Raw genomic sequence first — 17,857 nt, 5'->3', positions numbered from 1 at the left:
ATGCAGCCCAGGAGACGATTGGCCTTCTGGGCTGCGAGCGCACATTGCTGGCTCCTGTCCAGCTTTTCATCCACCAGTACCCCCAAGTCCTTCTTGGGAGGGCTGCTCTCAATCCCCTCATCACCCAGCCTGTACTGATACCAGGGGTTGCCCTGACCTAAGTTCAGGCCCTTGCACATGGCCTTGTTGAACCTCATGAGGTTCACATGGGCCTACTTCTTGAGCTTGTAACCTTGACTGTCACAACATTTTATGTAGTAGTAAAATGCAATTTTTCCTACAGAACTACCATTTTCCTGAAGTTACTCTGTGTTTTTGAACTTTTTAGGCTTGATAGAGCAGTTAACAAACTTTGTTTCTGGATTTTTCAATATCAATAGAAGGCCAAGCTGAATCTTGGGTCTCTTTTTTTTTTTTTTTTTTTTTGCCACCTTTCTCTCTGTCATATTATTCCCTCACTGATCATCATCTAGCAACTCAGAAGTGGGATCTGACTTCAGTTTTGCACAGATTCTACTAACAAGTGCTGACTTACATTTGGTCCTACTCCTTTTACTGCCTCTGGAACTTACTCTGGAACTTTTGAAACTCTTCTGAGATTAAATTTATTCATTTATTTATTTGCAAGGCAAAGGTGTTTATAACACAAGGAAATAGTGAAAAAATAGTGATATTCAGTTTTCCCAAGATTTTATATTTGGCCAGACCTATAGGAAATGTATAAGACTTTACTCAGCACTTCTGTGTTTACTCCTACTCAGCCTGTCTAAATGTTTTGGGTTTATTTTCCCTCAGTTTTATCTTTGTTTTCTTCTTTTTTTTTTTTTTTTTTTTGGTTAATTTTTTTTTTTTTTTTTTTTTTTTTTTGGATAAAAGATCTGAGTTTTAATCCTGCCCTTTAAGAACTTTTAAAATTAAGGAAATTAAGATTTAGGTATGACGCTGTCTCTTAGGCTTCAAAAGTTCAGGTTGAGGATAGGTTACAGAAGAAAGATGAGGTTGCACAATTTTTATCTTATGTGTCAGGACATTAATGAATTGTGGCTGTGATTTCATTTGATCTCAAAGACACACTTAACAAACCATACTTTCCAAATTGGTACGGTGAGAAAACCTGCTTTTTTTCAGGCACTTTACAGATTTCATAATGGGACAAAAATCCCAAAAACAAAACCCCATAAACCCACAAACTTTTCTCTTTGTGAAGTTAGAAACATAACTTTATATTTAATGGTTTTCACAGCATAAGTGTTTTTAGTTACCAGCCATGAGAAATAAATAAAGTGGGTTTTGGAAATAAATTAGATTTCTATTGATATTTTGATATTAAAAGGAATGCAGCTAGAGAAATATAAAAAGGAAAAAAAAAATCATAACTCCTGGCAGGAAGTAAATAATTTACATTGTTTGTCTCTTCAGGACATTTTTTTTGGCTGATTTTTAGTTATGACACATGTAAAGAATATAATGTTTAGGACAAACATAAACTTAAAAATATACCATATGGTTTAATATTGCTATGTTTTAAAGCTGTGGAAAAAATAAACAGAATGATCTTTGGCTGTGCCTTGAAAAGTCTTGAAATCACCTTCTTTAATTTTCAGTTCTGAAATAACAATTTTCTTAACTTACTAACAAACACCATGATCAGAAACAGATGGGTCTAATGTGGAATTATGATAATCTGCATATGTTGTCATGGTCTGTTTGGATCTCTTAAATTTACAACGCAATGTACTCTGTAAATTAAACTTTATTTTATGAGCTCATTAAAAAAAAAACAAACAACCCAACAAAAAAACAAACACCTCCCCCCCTCAAAAAAACCCCACCACAACATACAAAGACATCGAACAATGGCTGAATCATCTTTGTACAGAGTAGTCCAACATGTGAATTCACTAGTTCATTAGTTTGTTAATTCATGAACTCTCTAACTCACATGTTCTTTAATTTGTAACTCGCCTATGAACAAAACAGTTACTGAGCTGATGGTGAGGGTGCTCATTCTTTCTCTTCTGTCATGGTGGGGGTGTTCCCAGTATCACACTGGCAAGCACGAAAGCCTCAGCAGTCCGACTGATGTTGGATCTGCTTCAAAAACTTTAGGTGTAAGCTGACGTATTTATACTTTTCATCTCAGAAGTTTGGTCTGTAGCATTTCCATGAGTTAATGGATTCTGAAGAAACTGCTGGACAGTTACTTTGCAAAGATGCAGGAGATGATGGCTGCAGGTGATATCAGCCCTTATCTCTTCCTGTCCACTGTGTCTTAGGTAGATGTTGCTCTCGCTTTGACCTGATGGCACTGCTTTAACATGAGCAGTGTGTTCATTATTATCATATTTTTACTTCTTTTTCCTCTAAGCATTTTCCAGGTCATTCTGGTTACCCTAGCTTCAGTTTCTCCTAATACTGATGACTTATTTGCTAGGATTTCAGTATGAAATTAATTCAGTTCTTATACCAATTTCACCCAACAGAGTTTGACTAATATCTCTTTTAGTTCTATGTCCTATTGGTCTATGACTTTGTAGGCACCAGTCATAAAGATGGTCCCTATAATCAGTAAAAGTTTTATTCTATGCAGTAGTGTATACATTGGTTATGTTCAAATGTACGTTCATTGTCATTAATTTTGGAGCCATAATCATAGGCTCTTGTCCATCATGCAATTGCATTAAGTGAAGGGTACTTTTATTAAGAAGTTGTCTGGATTAATTTTTAAGATACACAATCAGGAACAAATGGTATCTTAATTTTGTCCATTTATATTGACTTGCCCAGAGATTATTGAGTGTTTATGAAAAAATTGCCATGTATTATTTTCTCATTGTGTACAGTTAGTGCAATTATTGTGGGCCACTAGTGTATGATTAGTTACCTTACATGTCTGTAGTAGCCATTTCACTCTTGTCACAACCATGTACAGCTTCACATCCAGTGTTACTACGTATACTTAAATTCAGGTTAACTTTAGATCTTAAGGTTAATGTAACATTATCACCTACTGTCAATACTTGTCCTTATGGTGTTATAGATGGTATTTCTCATGTAACTAGTTTTAAAGGTGGGTTATTGTGGGAATGGGAGTCTCACTAACGGACATTCCTGAGTTTGATTTTAATGAGCAAACACTGCACCACCTGGCATGACAAGGCACTTAAGCAGATTGTCATTAATTTTGGAGCCATAATCATAGGCTCTTGTCCATCATGCAATTGCATTAAGTGAAGGGTACTTTTATTAAGAAGTTGTCTGGATTGTTTTTTAAGATACACAATCAGGAACAAATGGTATCTTAATTTTGTCCATTTATATTGACTTGCCCAGAGATTATTAAGTGTTTATGAAAAAATTGCCATGTATTATTTTCTCATTGTGTACAGTTAGTGCAATTATTGTGGGCCACTAGTGTATGATTAGTTACCTTACATGTCTGTAGTAGCCATTTCACTCTTGTCACAACCATGTACAGCTTCACATCCAGTGTTACTACGTATACTTAAATTCAGGTTAACTTTAGATCTTAAGGTTAATGTAACATTATCACCTACTGTCAATACTTGTCCTTATGGTGTTATAGATGGTATTTCTCATGTAACTAGTTTTAAAGGTGGGTTATGACTGATCTGCAATACCCGAGTTGTTCCATGGGCAATGTTAAAAGGCAAAATCTGTTAGAGACAAGTTTTGGGTATATGTTCCAGTTATCAGTGTTGCCATGGTGATGAGGTAAGGCCACAGTTTCTGCAAGAGAAAACACTCAGGTCTTGGACGTAATCCAAATTTCAGTTGTTAACTTGCTCCCTTTAGCGTTACAGCATCCCATACTCCTTTTTCATTGTAAAAGGACGGTCACCCAGATAACCCCTGAGTTGGATGTTTAACTGCAATCTCATTTTATGGACTTCAGGAGGGTTTTAGTTCTGTTTTAACAGGAATTTGGGCAGCTACTGATATGAATCCCTTATCTATGGTACTTCCCATGGGGGTTTGTCACTTGTGTAGCCAACCTAGAAGGTCCCACAGATAGGATCCCCACTTAGAGTATTAATAGATATGCTCTTGTGTAGCTGCTGGTTTAGTAGTCCATTCCATTGGTCTACTGTCCCATTACTTTGAGGTTGATACAGTAGGTGGAAAATCCATTGTACAACATTTGAACCACACCAAGCTTGTACTACTTTATTCTTAAGATGTTATCCCTTATAAGATTGTATTTCTCTGGATAAGGGAAAAGTAGCAAACCACTGGCTTAAAGCAGCAACTGTTGCAAGACCAGTGGTAGCTTAGGCAGGGTGCACGCTCCCTATACCACTATTTCTACTCCTGTAAGGATGTCTTTCCACCCTCCAGGTGTTCATTCTAAGGGATCATTATAATCTACATGCCAAGTTTCCCAGATTAGTTTACCTTCCCTGAAGATGGTAAAATGTTGGTGACGTGCTCTACCATTGTTTGACAAAAATGGCACAAATCTAGAGTTTGTTTTGCCAAAGCTTTTGCCACCAGGCATCCTCTCCTCTCAGCCTGTTGAAATAAATCATAAGTCCCAGTGTGTCCAAGTGATTCCTGTAACGAGGTACTTGTTCTGCCTCAGAGTCTTGTGCTACATTTATTCTAGCCAAATGATCAGCCACCTGACTCTGTCGCCTCAGGATTTTTAGGGTTTTGGTGACTAGATACATGTTCTATGGATATGTTCTTAGATTGAGCTATATCATAAATCACTTTCCAGTGTGGTGGTTTTTTTCCCCATACTTTTCTACCATTTACTTGTCAATATTTTTTCACCCAATTCTCTAGCCACTGGGTGGAACCCCTAAGGGTGACGGCTTACTGGTTAAAATCAGTTTTACAACAGGAATAGGCACACATAACTTGATCTTCTTTTCTTGAGTTGATAGCAGCCTTTTGTAAACAACCAAGTTTTCAGGGAGTGACAGTCAGTTGCTTCCTATATTCTTCCCATAATGAGCCCATCACCCCTGTACATGTCCTCAAAGCCTTCTTCCTTTGTAGGGTTTGTTGATTGAGACAGTTGCAGCAGTATCATGGAAAGTTCTGACTTTACAGTAGCATTTACAAAAGCACACATGCAGTTTTAATGGTTCATTTTGTCCTATTACATTTATAGATTAGACAAAAGAAAATCATCTGGCTTAACCTGAAGCAGACATTTTCTGTAAAGATATAGGATACCTTTAAAAAAATGTTTGGCTGAATTCTTCATAATTAAGAGTCATGTAACTAAAGATTACATCATGCAATTAATAAAAAGGTGTTGAAATATTATCCTCAAGCTGCTGACCTAGCTACTGAACTCACTGGAAAACCTGAGTTCAGTGAGCAGGTATTAATGTGGGGGAAGTGTAATAATCCTTTTCTCTCCTGGTGATTTTAATTGTGCTACCAAGGGTTAATACATTTCTCTGCCCATAACAATAATAGCCTGTAAAAAGAAATCAAGAGCTCTTTTTCTTACTGGTGTTTATGATCATTAGGTAAAGAAGCAAAGGTTGCAATATAATGAAATATGGTTTAGGCTTATATTCCTTGTAGTGTTTGCCACATATCTGCACCTTTGTTTTTCTCTGAGAACCATCAGATCTCCTTCTCTCTCTTTCTTTCATACTATCCCCACCCCACTCGCATGATACAATGAATGATGCTTCCTACATTTTGTGCATACTTATATTAGATTATTCATCTAATAAAAACTACTCTAAAAGGGATTCTGTGTTACTTCTTATCCCTGAATTGTTAAGAGTGGAACTATCAGAAGGTTTCCCTGGACAGAAAATCCTCACTTTCATCCAATTCTCTAACTTTATCTTATCTTTCCACCCAGTTATCTTTTATTAAGTAATTATACTCACTGAGCTCTCTAGGCTGTGCTACCTAGTCTGCTGCTGCAAACTCAGGCTAGCAACTTTAAAACTAGCTACAGACTATTTTTTTTCACTCAGTTTTCAGACTTGTGAAACTTCTGATGTTTAGAGGTCTGTGTCTGTAACAATATTAACACATAGCTTTCTTCTCTTAGTTATCTTTAACATACACCTTAGAAATTATTCTTGTTCCTTCCTGGAACAGATTGGCAATGTTCTGTAGATGACAGTTTTCAAGGTTCAATGTAGATGCGTGATACTTTACTGTGAATTACTTCTTCAGTTGTTTTTTTTTTTTAATTACATTTATTTCATCAGTGCAGTATTTTTGAGGAAATGAAAGATCAGATTGATGTGAAGTGTAAAAAAAAAAAAAAAAAAAAAAAAGCCCACCCTAATCATATCTCTGGAACTGTGAGGTTCTGACCATTTCAGGCACTTTTATAATAATCAACACATTTTTGTTATTTTTAAATCTTTGCTTCCTTTCAAGACTAATATTTTAGTCTCTTTCTTGTAAAATAGATACAAGCACAAGTCTTAATTGTTCACAGCTGAAATAGAATTCCTATTACCATTTTTATCAGAGTTGCTCTACAATTCTGTAGCAACCGAGTTGCTCTGTTCAGACGTGGATATTAAACTAGCTGCATAAGAATATTCATCCTTGATGCCATTAGCCTTGTGTTTTAACACTCATGGGAAGCTATCAGTCTTCTGATTAAATGTTTGTGAAAAATATATGCAGAAAAATTAAACATTACATTAAAATGTCCAATTCTAAATATTCTAGGATTTTTCTACAAAATAATTTAAAAAAAGTTTGGAAATACCATTACAATGATGTGTGGCAGTTTAAAGGGTAGTTCATTTGCTTTCATCACCCATGGTCTTAGAGGCTGCCTAATGTGACAGCTAGGGTTACCATAATGGATCAGCATGATACATCGTAGTTGTTTGCCAAGAAAGGAAGTTTGTAGGCAAAAACTCACTTTAGCCGAAAAGACGTTCCTGCCCAAGCCTTTTCTCCATAAGAGGGCAAATCTGCTCTAGTCATCACTGAAATATATTTTCCTCTTTCAGTTTCATACAATATTCTCACAAAAGTCAAATACCGTGTTTTAAGTATAATCTTGTATACAATATATAGATTTTTTTAGTTGTTGTTGTTTTGTTCACAAACTCTTGGCTGTTGCTCCCTGGATATTACTTATGTAATTCTACTAGCTATATAAATTGAATAGAGTTCTGCGATGCTGTCGAAAGGGACAGTCCTACTTTCTTTCCATCTTGTATTTCTAAGCCATGTTTTGTGGAAACACTAGGCTTCACGCAGCCACTAGTGAAATATGAGCACACTGATGAAGCTGAAAAATTACTAGCTGCAAATGTTGCATCTGTTTGATCTGATTACGTCACTACTTTTACTAAGAGGAAAAACTACCTAGTCAAGAACATGTAGATGCATGTGTGAGAAAGGAGGGGCTGCCTTTTCAGTAGCAGTGGATTTGTGCTGGGTTACACTGGTCATGAAAGTACAACACTTCTGCAAAGCAGAAAATCTTACTTTAATTAATGCCAGTGGGAAAACACCCTTTTACTTCAGTTAAACCAGGGCTGTATGCAGAAGACTTGTGGATGTTTCACTATAAAATGAAATGGAAATTCAGCAAAGTAAAAGCAGTAGTATGATTAGGTTTTTTTCTTTCTTGAGTTTATTATTAAATTATTAAAGTCAGAATAAGTCATGAATCACGCTTCCCACATTCTATGTACTCATGTTCTCTTGTATTCAATATAATGTTAAATTATAAGGTATGTCTTAAATTAAGAGGCCGCCACTGCACCTTGCTCACTAATAAAAAAAAATAATAATCTAAAAGACTTCAAAGAAACATTGCACTTCTGTACACCTTTATTGTTTATAGTAAGTGATAAAACTTCCAAGATAAATTGCATAGAAAAAAATCCCATGGATTAAATAGAGATTTGAAAAGCCTTCAGTAAATCATGAGCTCTAGTTACATTTCATTCTTTTATTTTTGAGAATTTGGCTTCATCATTTCCTCTGTGCTTCAGTGATAACATTTGATTGTCTGCATTGTGTGCAAAGGGGACAGAATAAGACAATCTGTCCACAAGTGATGAAAGCTACTAATTATTTGTACATATAGCAGGGTGAAAATAGACTACCTGACCAAAGAAAGTTTGCATGTGTTTCTACATAGTGAAACACCAAGATATTTCAAAGCTGTATTTCCAATACAACAGTTATGGATTCAGGCGTAGACCCTTCAGTGCTGTCCTTCCATTTGAAAAGAAAAAAAATATTTGCACACCTAGCAATAACAATGCATAATTCTTTGGGCAGTTCTTTTCAACAATTGTTTCAAACAGTAAATTACCCTTGTTTTATGTGTAGGGAAATTTAAGTGTGTATTGATGATTTGCTATTTGACTTATTTCTGTCAAAGGGGAGACCAAAGACAAGCTCTGGTTTTTTTCTGGTCATTAGCCTACTGTATCTCCTTCATCAATGTTTAAGATTGTTCATGGTCATATATTGGTTAAATGATAGTTTTAACCAATATAAATACAGTGTGCCTTCATAGGTGTCAGAGCTTTTCTTCAGTAAGTTACCCTAGCTGCTGAACAAAAGAATTGCTCCATGGTGCAGTTCTAGCTTTTTTTCCTCTTCTCCCCCAACCCCCTCCCCCAAGACTTTATCCTACAAACTGACAAGAATGTTCTTCAGTTTAGTCAACCTGTTCTACAAGTCTCTATTTGAATTACATTTTATGCACTAATAAGAAAAATTAGAGGGATTATTCTACAAAGCCACTAGATCTTGAATGGTTTTACAGGTTTTTATCACTTTACAATTTGATGTTTGGGTTTGTTTTTTTTTTTTCTTTTCAAATTAAGCAATTATATTGAAAAAAAAAAATCCCCTTTGCTGAAGACCTTACTTCAAGCTTTAAAGAGCAAGTAACTCTTCAATAGTAAGAAATCTCCTCTGACTATCTTCCAGTTAAGAAATGTCCTCTCTTCACCTGAGATAAGTTTAATTTAGAAGTTTGTGGAGAAATCAAGACCTTGGGCAGGCATAATGTGTGTTATTAGGTGACATCTCTAGTACTTTGTTGAAACGTGTCTGTGTGTCTGAGCTTTACATCAGCAACATCAACCCTACTTATCTCTAAGAAATAATGAACAAAGCAGCTTAATGTTTATAAAGTTTATGCTGTGTTCTAAAAGTTGAGAAATCAACTAAAATAGATATAACGAATACAGTCCTATTTTCTAGGCTGCTCACTGTTTTATTTATTTAGTTGGATCATTTTGGCTTTATGAATGAATTCATAAATAGGTCTTAGCTATACACTATGAAACCATTCTGTGGAGAAGTCTTTTTACATCATGTTCATCTTTATATAATAAACAATATGTAGAGATGTATCTTATTTGGAATGGGGTAACAGGGTTATTTCCCTGCCCCTAAGAATTTCTGGTAGTAGGTCATGCAACAAGAAAAAGACTCAACCTTGATCAAGCTTTGGCAGCAGCTGTTCTACATCTGCGTAATGTTGTTGTGGGGGTTAGTGGTGCTATACCAGACAGCGATAAGGGAGTTGTAGTCCTTTACTGTCCTTTTCTTTCTCTTCTCTCATATCCATACTTGACTACAACAGTTCTCCAGAAGCTTCTAACAAATGGCAAATAAATGTTCTGGAAAGCACTGCAAAGTTGAAAACAGCTGGGAAACTGGAACCATAAACTGCAAAAACTTCTATTCAGCTGAAATGAAACACAACTGAATGATAATGCTAACAGTATCTACTCTTCAGTATTTTGTTTACTGCATTGGCGTTCTACATTTAAACTACAGGTGTTAACACTAATCGCTGTAACATAAACATGAATTTTTTACAGATGGATGTTGGAATAGAGAAGCAATTTTTTTACTTTAAACAACTAAGTCTTCTACTGGTATAGTAAAGACTTTTAGTTGTTTTTTTTGTTTTTTTTTGTCTTAAGATACTCAAGAGGAAAAAACAAGGTATAAGTGACTAATCTCTACAAACTGTCCGCATGAATATTTTCTCAGCACTGGGGTGGGAAAGCAATTTCTGAGACATTGGTTTTCCTCTGGGCTGAATGAGTAATAGCAGATAAATAATGAAAAGTAACAAAACAAGATCTACTAACAGAGTCATATCATCATGATGTAGGCTATACAGTACAGTAGGATAGTGCTACCCTTTCAAAAATAATATAAGAATATACTTCCTGGACAGCTTCTGGAATGCAGAAAGGAAAATAAAGCCCCTTATAAAAATGCTTGATTTTTCTCATGAAACAAAGAAACTCCAAAGGTCAGGGGTTTGGTGGCTTTTGTTTTTTGGTTTGGGTTTTTTTGGTGTGTGTGTGTGTGTGTTTGTTTCTTTTTGCTTAGGTAGGCAAATTATAAGGTAAGTTTTGCACGTGAATCTGTGATTGTGGTTCTAGACAAATACTTTCCTCTTACTAGACATTAAAAACATATATTGATTCAATTTAATCTTGTCTTGAAGGAAGAAAGCTTTTGCCTAGTTTCTCTAGACTCAAAAATTTTTGAGAGCACTATGATTATTTAATGACACTTCCTTTGCTAGCAATTCATGGTCAAGTAATAAGTATGTCTGTTTATGCTCTACTCAAAAAGTAGTACATAAAATATATTTTAATAACTATTTCTTGTTGATGAAGCACGTTTCTAAAACATCAACAGTATTATTAAGATTATCTCATTATTATAGCAGTAAAATAAACTACTGTTTGAGCTTATTCATATAATTTAATTGAGGGAAGATAAATTATTGTCTTTCTTTGTCTTTTTTAGGAGTGAAATTAGATTATGAATCAAAACATGAATTTAGGCTCCATTCAGAAACTAATGGAAGAGACGCAGGTTTTTGGGACCCAACCAAGACAACCTTATAAATTAGCTGGAGGTTGCCAAACAACTGGCCATCTGTGTAATTCAAATCTGCCATCTCAAAGTTTCTACCCATATTCACCTCATTATCCATACATGCATACAAATTACAGCAGTGATTGGGAAATTTTTGAAGCAGTAAGAATTCAGGAACTGGAAGAAGTCAAAGCCAGAGCTGCCCAAATGGAGAAGACCATGCGCTGGTGGTCAGATTGTACCGCGAACTGGAGGGAGAAATGGAGCAAAGTTAGAGCAGAAAGAAATAAAGCCCGAGAGGAAGCAAGACAATTGAGAATCAAATTAGACAGTGTTGTAAAAGAACTGAGTACGCTTAAAAAAAAAAATCACGATTTAGTAAGTGAGAAGAAAAATGTAACTGCTTGGAAAACAGAATTCAGTTGCTCAGAAAAATCTTGTATTAAAAAAGACCTAAACCAGTTAACATTTCTGGAACAAGAACCTGTGAAAGGACTGAGCAAAACCAATGAAATTCCTGGGGCAGAAGACACAAAGAAGGTAAAGAATGGGGAATTTTTTTTTAATTCATGAAGAAGTTGGAGATTATGGATGTGTATCGAGAAATTGAAATTTTCAAGCATTTTGACCAAAATATTACTTGACCCATTCAATAGTAAACCCACTTTTTTCACCTGTCTAAAATTCCTAATATAGAGAAATACAGAAAACATTTCATACCCTTCAACTATGGCTAAACATTTAAGTAACAAAGGCAGACTGTTATATCCAATAACTTAGAGTATTGTTCTGACTCTCTCTCATGTTTTAAGGTAACAGATTACCTCTGTTATCTGAATTCTCCGTGTTTTGTGTACTTTTTTTTTTTTTACCTCCAAAAAAGCAATGTTGGTTCCTGGCTTCTAATTTAAAATCATTTCATTCTCCCTTAACGCAACTTCTGGAATGAGGGAAGAGGTGAGGCAAATTCTTCTGCAAAGTGGCAAGATTTTTATTTGGCAAGGAGAGCAATTACGTTGTTATGCAGAATTAAACAATCAAGTATGGGCATGGTTTAATACAGCTTCTAGTTCTGTACAACAGAACCAATTACATTCATCTAAATGGAACTATTTTCTCATGTTTTACCAATTTTAATTCTGTGCCTTGGCACGTATTCTACAGTCTTCATAGACAGCATTGTGTAAAAACTATACTTGTTAATTTTCTGATAGATAGCAGTCACTGTAGATGTAGGAAATTTTTTTCCTATGTTGTAGGAAAGATGTAGGAAGATTTTTACTTCAGTTCAATGAAAATTATAAAGATTTTAGGCCTGAATGTATTACATTCAGAATTTTCACTTACTCTGTAATGCACCTAAATTACATTATATTCCTGTGAATTCTGAAAAAAACCATTATAGTGTTAGTAGTGAGGATAAATTTGGCAAAAAAATCCATGCCTTTCATGCTTTTGGGCAGACAAATGGGCCATAGGAAGGAAATGACACAAAATATATTTTAACTCTTTCTCTTTCTTTTTAGTATAAAATAATGCAATACTTTAAAACTGAAACTTTATGAATGGAAAACAGTCCTATCTTTTCAGCAGCTTCTAGTATTTTCTGATATGTATTTCAGGCATTCTTCTAAAAACTCAAAAGAACAGAGTGGCATGAAATAGTACCATTGGTAATCTGCTAAAATGAGATTAGCTTTTAAACACAATTCGTCAGAGGTGATAAAACTTAAATACATTTCTAAAGGAAACTATTGTTTATAAGAGATATTCAGTCTTCCTAATAAAGATGTATTTTATTTTTCAATGATCTTTTTCTAATTGTTATTAGTTTTGCTTATGTTTTGTATGCAAAGCATGTATCTTCAAAATAGATATTATAGTGCTTTTAGTTTCTGAATGGGAACCAAATTGGTATGTTATGCAGGTAACTTTGGTCCTTATACAAAACTTGTATACGTCCCTCACCTGCTTCAACATGATTTACATTAGAAGTTTAAGAGTTCTAATGTAGAGTTTCTCCATATATTATTTGTATGCATTAATTGCATTCCTCGTTTTTTTAGTTCCAGGATTCTGTCTTCACGATGGTTATAGCCAACTAATGATAATTGGAATCTATTTCTTTAGTAAAGATACATTAGAAATATTTTGGATATGAAGCTTGTCATAACAGAGGGTGTGAGATGTCACAAAATGACAGTGATCTAACTACAATGACTTTTTTTGTACATTCTCTCCATATACAGTGCAACTGTATAAGATGTTACTTATTTCGTTTTTTCTCCTATGTGACTTAAATGTCTAGAAGAGCCTTGGTAGGCCCTGCAGAAGTTATGTTAAACTCTTCCCTTCATTTATATTTTTCTCAGATGTCATATTTTTGTTTTCTCAGGATGTAGAGGTAATCAAAGACCAAAGCAATCACAATAAAAAAATCACTCCAAAGACTCCTGATTCCTTTCCCAATGGAGTTCCCAGCATCTGTTTGGAGGACCCTAAAAAAAGTTTGGACAGTACAGCTAAGACAACAGAGAATGATTTAATACACGTTTCAGCCTTGCGTTTGCATTTGGCTGAGATGCAGAAAATCTTACAGAAGGAAAGAGAGTAAGTGCAAAATATATACTACTTGGGGAAATCTCTATTAAAAATAAAGGCTTTTAAGACACTTTCTAAAATAGATATGGTGATATTTGTATTTATATCTCATATGTTCTAATTTCTAAGCTTTATTAATTGCTATTTACAAGGCTTTGATAAGAATTTAGAGATGAAATTCAACATTGTGTGTTTAGTGTTTTCCTTGGCTTGTCTGTCATTTAAATAAGAAGTGCTCCATACAGAACTGTTAAGAATGTACAGTTAATTAAAAAAAATTATACTTGCTAGCAATTTGGTATCAATGCAGTGGTATTTAATGTACGTTATGCTCAGTTATTGGAATGCTTTGTGCATAATAACAAATTTTCATATAGTCTACCAGCAGACTTTGAAAGAATCCAACTGCAGAATGACTAAAGCTGTTTTTGAATTAAAAGTACATGAATACAGCTGCAAAATGCTGTTAATCTTAACCTCTTCACTTCTAGTAAGGTCTATGTCAAAAGCAGATGGCAGAGAGAGAATAACACGCTTATTGTATGCTTATTGTACCATATCAAATTTACCTCACATAAATAGTAAGCGTGCATTTTGGTGGCCTAAAAGAAGTCATGTGTGGATTACACACTATATGCTAGCATGTGAGTCTCTGTACTGGTAGGAATTCCTTGATGTTTCATACCGATGATCAGTATTGAGCAAGATTGAATCACACCAAAAAGGCTTTCCAAGGAAACACGCAGTATGTGATGTATGATGGATGTAGTAGGAGACTTCAGGCTCTATGTGACTGTAACTTCAAAAACAGCTGAAGTTAACTAGAAAATGAAAAGGAAGAAAATGCCCCCTCTGTTGCAAATACATTCAACAGTTTCAGTTCAGGGAGTCTGTGATGGTAAGCTATGATGAAGAACTTCTTTCCTGTCAGATTTTTTCACAATTGTCCTGTAGATACTACAAGGCAGAGAGAAAAGAAAAAAAAAAAATCCTTTAAATTCCTAACTAGTATTTACTGTGTTCTGTTATATAAATTAGATAGCTGTAGAAAACACAATAATTCTTTCTTTGAATCATATTGCAGCAAATGACCAGAAGTATGTTTTATCTCATTAAAAAGGATTTAGTGTTTTGTGGAAACAGAAATCCCATAATGGCTAAATTTTCCAGTTTGTCATGGTATTTCATGTGAATTGAGAGACTGATGCCTCATGCATCCATTCTCCTCTGGTTGAAATATTTAGGGTCCTAGGTACTTAATTTTTCAACAGCAATCATACATGCATATATAAAACTTTCCATTTAAAAAGGTGATAACTTTTCAACTCTTATTTTTTAATCACTTCTTAGACAAATTGTTAATAAACCCTGGTTCTACCTCCTGGGTTTGGTTTGTTTGTTCACGTGTTTCTCTAGCCAATTTGTAACTATATGTCAGAGAGACAGATTTTGCCATTTATCACTAGATTTATACTGACTATGGTATACAGTAATAAATTTACTGGCACATGGTAAGGACTGAGGCATGTCTACATGGTGCAACATACGGCAGTGCCAACCTCAGACAGCAAATGCTCATAGAGCAGGGGTTTCCACATAACAGCGGGCATTGGTGTAACAACTCCCTCTCTAGGTCACTTTGAGCAACATTTCCCATGTGCAAAGATGTTCTGTAAGCAGAATATATGCAATTTAAAAGTATGAAGCAATTATTTTTGGCAATGCACACAATAAATAGCTAGGAATAATATTACTAGGATAAGCATTAACATAGTCACCAGTCTCCTGAGACACTCTATAAGTCTTTGTTGGACAGGTTATCATCTGCAAGCTCAGAAAGGGTTGGTCTGCATTGCTTACTGGAATGGGCTTATTTTGCTGAGTTTCCATCTTCAGATTCCCAGTTTGTCCTCTTAGGGTTTTATACTTGTTCATGTCAGTGTTTTTGCTCCTGGATTATGGAGCTGTTAATAATGACTATCTCAACAATCTCACCCCTGTTTGCATTTTTACTTTTCTTATCTTGCATGGCTCTAGCTTAAGTACTTTCTCACAGCTTCTTCCTCACAACTTAGCAATTTTCTCAGTAAACTTGAGCCAAGGACACACAGCTGTGCTGCATCAAAAGCAAGCTTGGATCACAGACAGCTTGAACCCCAAGGCCAAAGGTTACCTTGGCAGTCAGTATGATCTTACTCATACAGCACAGGACTTCTCAGCAGAGTTTTCTGGTTTACATGCAGTACTCTCAAACTGTGGCCGCATTCTTTCCAGAGTCAATTTAGCTCATGCGGATCCAGTGTTTGGACTTGCCCCTCGTTACCTGACTAATCTCTCCATAAGATGTTTTGCTTCTTCACCCTGAGAAGACCTATGCTTCTTGCATTCTGTTTAGAGCTATCTTCAGTAATGTCAATATACCCTTAAGCCATGGATCAGGCTTTGCAAAACACAAAAAGAAAGGAGCTCTAAAAAAAAAAAAAAAAAAAAAAAAAAGCTCAATGTTTATGTTTTGACTTTCAAAGAACTTCAGGGTTGGGTTTACAATATAAAATCACACACCAAAATCCTCTACTAGGCACTATGGCTCATATCAAATACACATTTGAGGTCCCATTGGCATGAACGGGAATTAAAGACCTTATGAGTTGTTCAGCACTTTAAAGAATCATTTGCCTAAAATAACTATCTTTAGTCATCTTTTGGGCCAGTGTTCTCATCTAAATGTCTTCTAGTTTCAAGATCTTAATTTGTTTCATTTTGAACTTAAAAGTGTTTCTTTGGTCTAAAACCAAAAGCCTACCAACTACACTGGTAGTTGATAATACTGAAGAGGAATTGCTTAGGGTTGGATGGGTAGACTTAGGCAATGTACACAGGAGGCTCTGTCTGAGCACCAAGAAACAGTTTTTTTTCTGTGAAGGTGACGGAACACTGGCACAGGTTGTCCAGAGAGGTTGCTGAGTCTGCATCCTTGGAGACATTCAGACACTATCTGGACATGGTCCTGAGCAACCAGCTCTAGGTGACCCTGCTTGAGCAGGGGGGGTGGACCAGCTGACCTCCAGAGGTCCCTTCCAACCTCACCCATTCTGTGATTTGACTAGATAATAAGGAGTTAAAATAGGTGGTTACAAGATTCATTAAAAATGCTCTGATCTTGATCTTTTGTTTAAGTATTAGTAAGCTGCTTCACTGATCTCTGCTATATTCTTTCTTCCACTCTGTGTTTTCTTTAGTTAAATAGTAAACTTCATGTAGTTAGGATCATCTGTTTCATTTAGTAGCATCAGAGGGACCTGATCTCACTTAAGAGGTACTGTAACACAAAAAAAAAGTAGTATCTTCTAAGTAAGCACCACATACTGGACATTCCTCTTTTACTTTTCAAATTAGACCATTTCTAAGGACTTTCAATGCTTTCATACAGTCAGTAGACTATTGTTCAAAGTATTAAACTGTCATCTTCCATGCTTTCACTTTCTACAGTATTAAGCATCCCTCTTAATAATTCTTTTAGTTCCCCAATGAAGTCATGACACCATTCCACTGAAATATCCCATTATTTCAGAAGAAAAACTATTCAGTTGAAATGCATGTCTTAGGTTCTTTACATATGACAGAAGTAATTTTGCTCCACTTTGCTTTGTGAGTGATGGTGTTTATTTTATTACTATAATGTTACGGGAGCCATAGGTGTTTACTAAGATAAGCTGTGCTATGTCCTATATCTGTGCAGAAAAAGGAGATCCCTGGTTCAAGAGCATTAAATTCAGTTGTAAAAGAACATGAAGATACTTCACTCAAGTGGATTGCTTCATTAATGTAGCTAACATTGCTTCCAGGACCTGAGCCAGACCAGTCAGTGGTAACTCTTGGTATCTCTGCGCAAGCCTGCAGTACGCTGCACAGACATGCCCCAGACAAATTTTATCAATACCTTTTGGTTTAATTCCTTAAAGTTAACAATACTGTTATGGAAGATAAACTTTAAATCAAATATTCTCAGAATGTAGCTATAGTCAGCCTGGCAGTAAAAATATTGATGAATTCCATTAGCCTCGCAAGCCTGCAGTACGCTGCACAGACATGCCCCAGACATTTTTTATCAATACCTTTTGGTTTAATTCCTTAAAGTTAACAATACTGTTATGGAAGATAAACTTTAAATCAAATATTCTCAGAATGTAGCTATAGTCAGCCTGGCAGTAAAAATATTGATGAATTCCATTAGCCTCATGTCGTGGTTTAATTTCAGTTGGCAAAGTACCACGACGCAGCCGCTCGCTCACTCCCCCCCACCCGGTGGGATGGGGGAGAGAATTGGAAGAGCACAAGTGAGAAAAACTCGTGGGTTGAGATAAAAACAGTTTAATAATTGAAATAAAATGATAATAATAATAATATG

At 35.4% G+C, this 17,857-nt stretch overlaps 1 protein-coding gene across 1 annotated transcript in view; it reads left to right on the top strand.

Annotated features, from left to right (window-relative positions):
• Positions 1–17,857, top strand: part of CCDC102B (coiled-coil domain containing 102B) — an 80,131-nt gene that overhangs the window by 10,427 nt on the left and 51,847 nt on the right. The window contains exons 2-3 of the mRNA XM_019475017.1: positions 10,777–11,388; positions 13,244–13,458. Of these exons, the coding sequence (XP_019330562.1) occupies positions 10,792–11,388; positions 13,244–13,458 (812 nt within the window). The 5' untranslated portion in view covers positions 10,777–10,791. The remainder of the gene's footprint in view (positions 1–10,776; positions 11,389–13,243; positions 13,459–17,857) is intronic.

Source organism: Aptenodytes forsteri, unplaced genomic scaffold (genome assembly GCF_000699145.1).
Source record: "Aptenodytes forsteri isolate BGI_AS27 unplaced genomic scaffold, ASM69914v1 Scaffold45, whole genome shotgun sequence".
Lineage (NCBI taxonomy): Eukaryota > Metazoa > Chordata > Aves > Sphenisciformes > Spheniscidae > Aptenodytes > Aptenodytes forsteri.
This window is presented reverse-complemented; position numbering and strand designations above follow the sequence as displayed.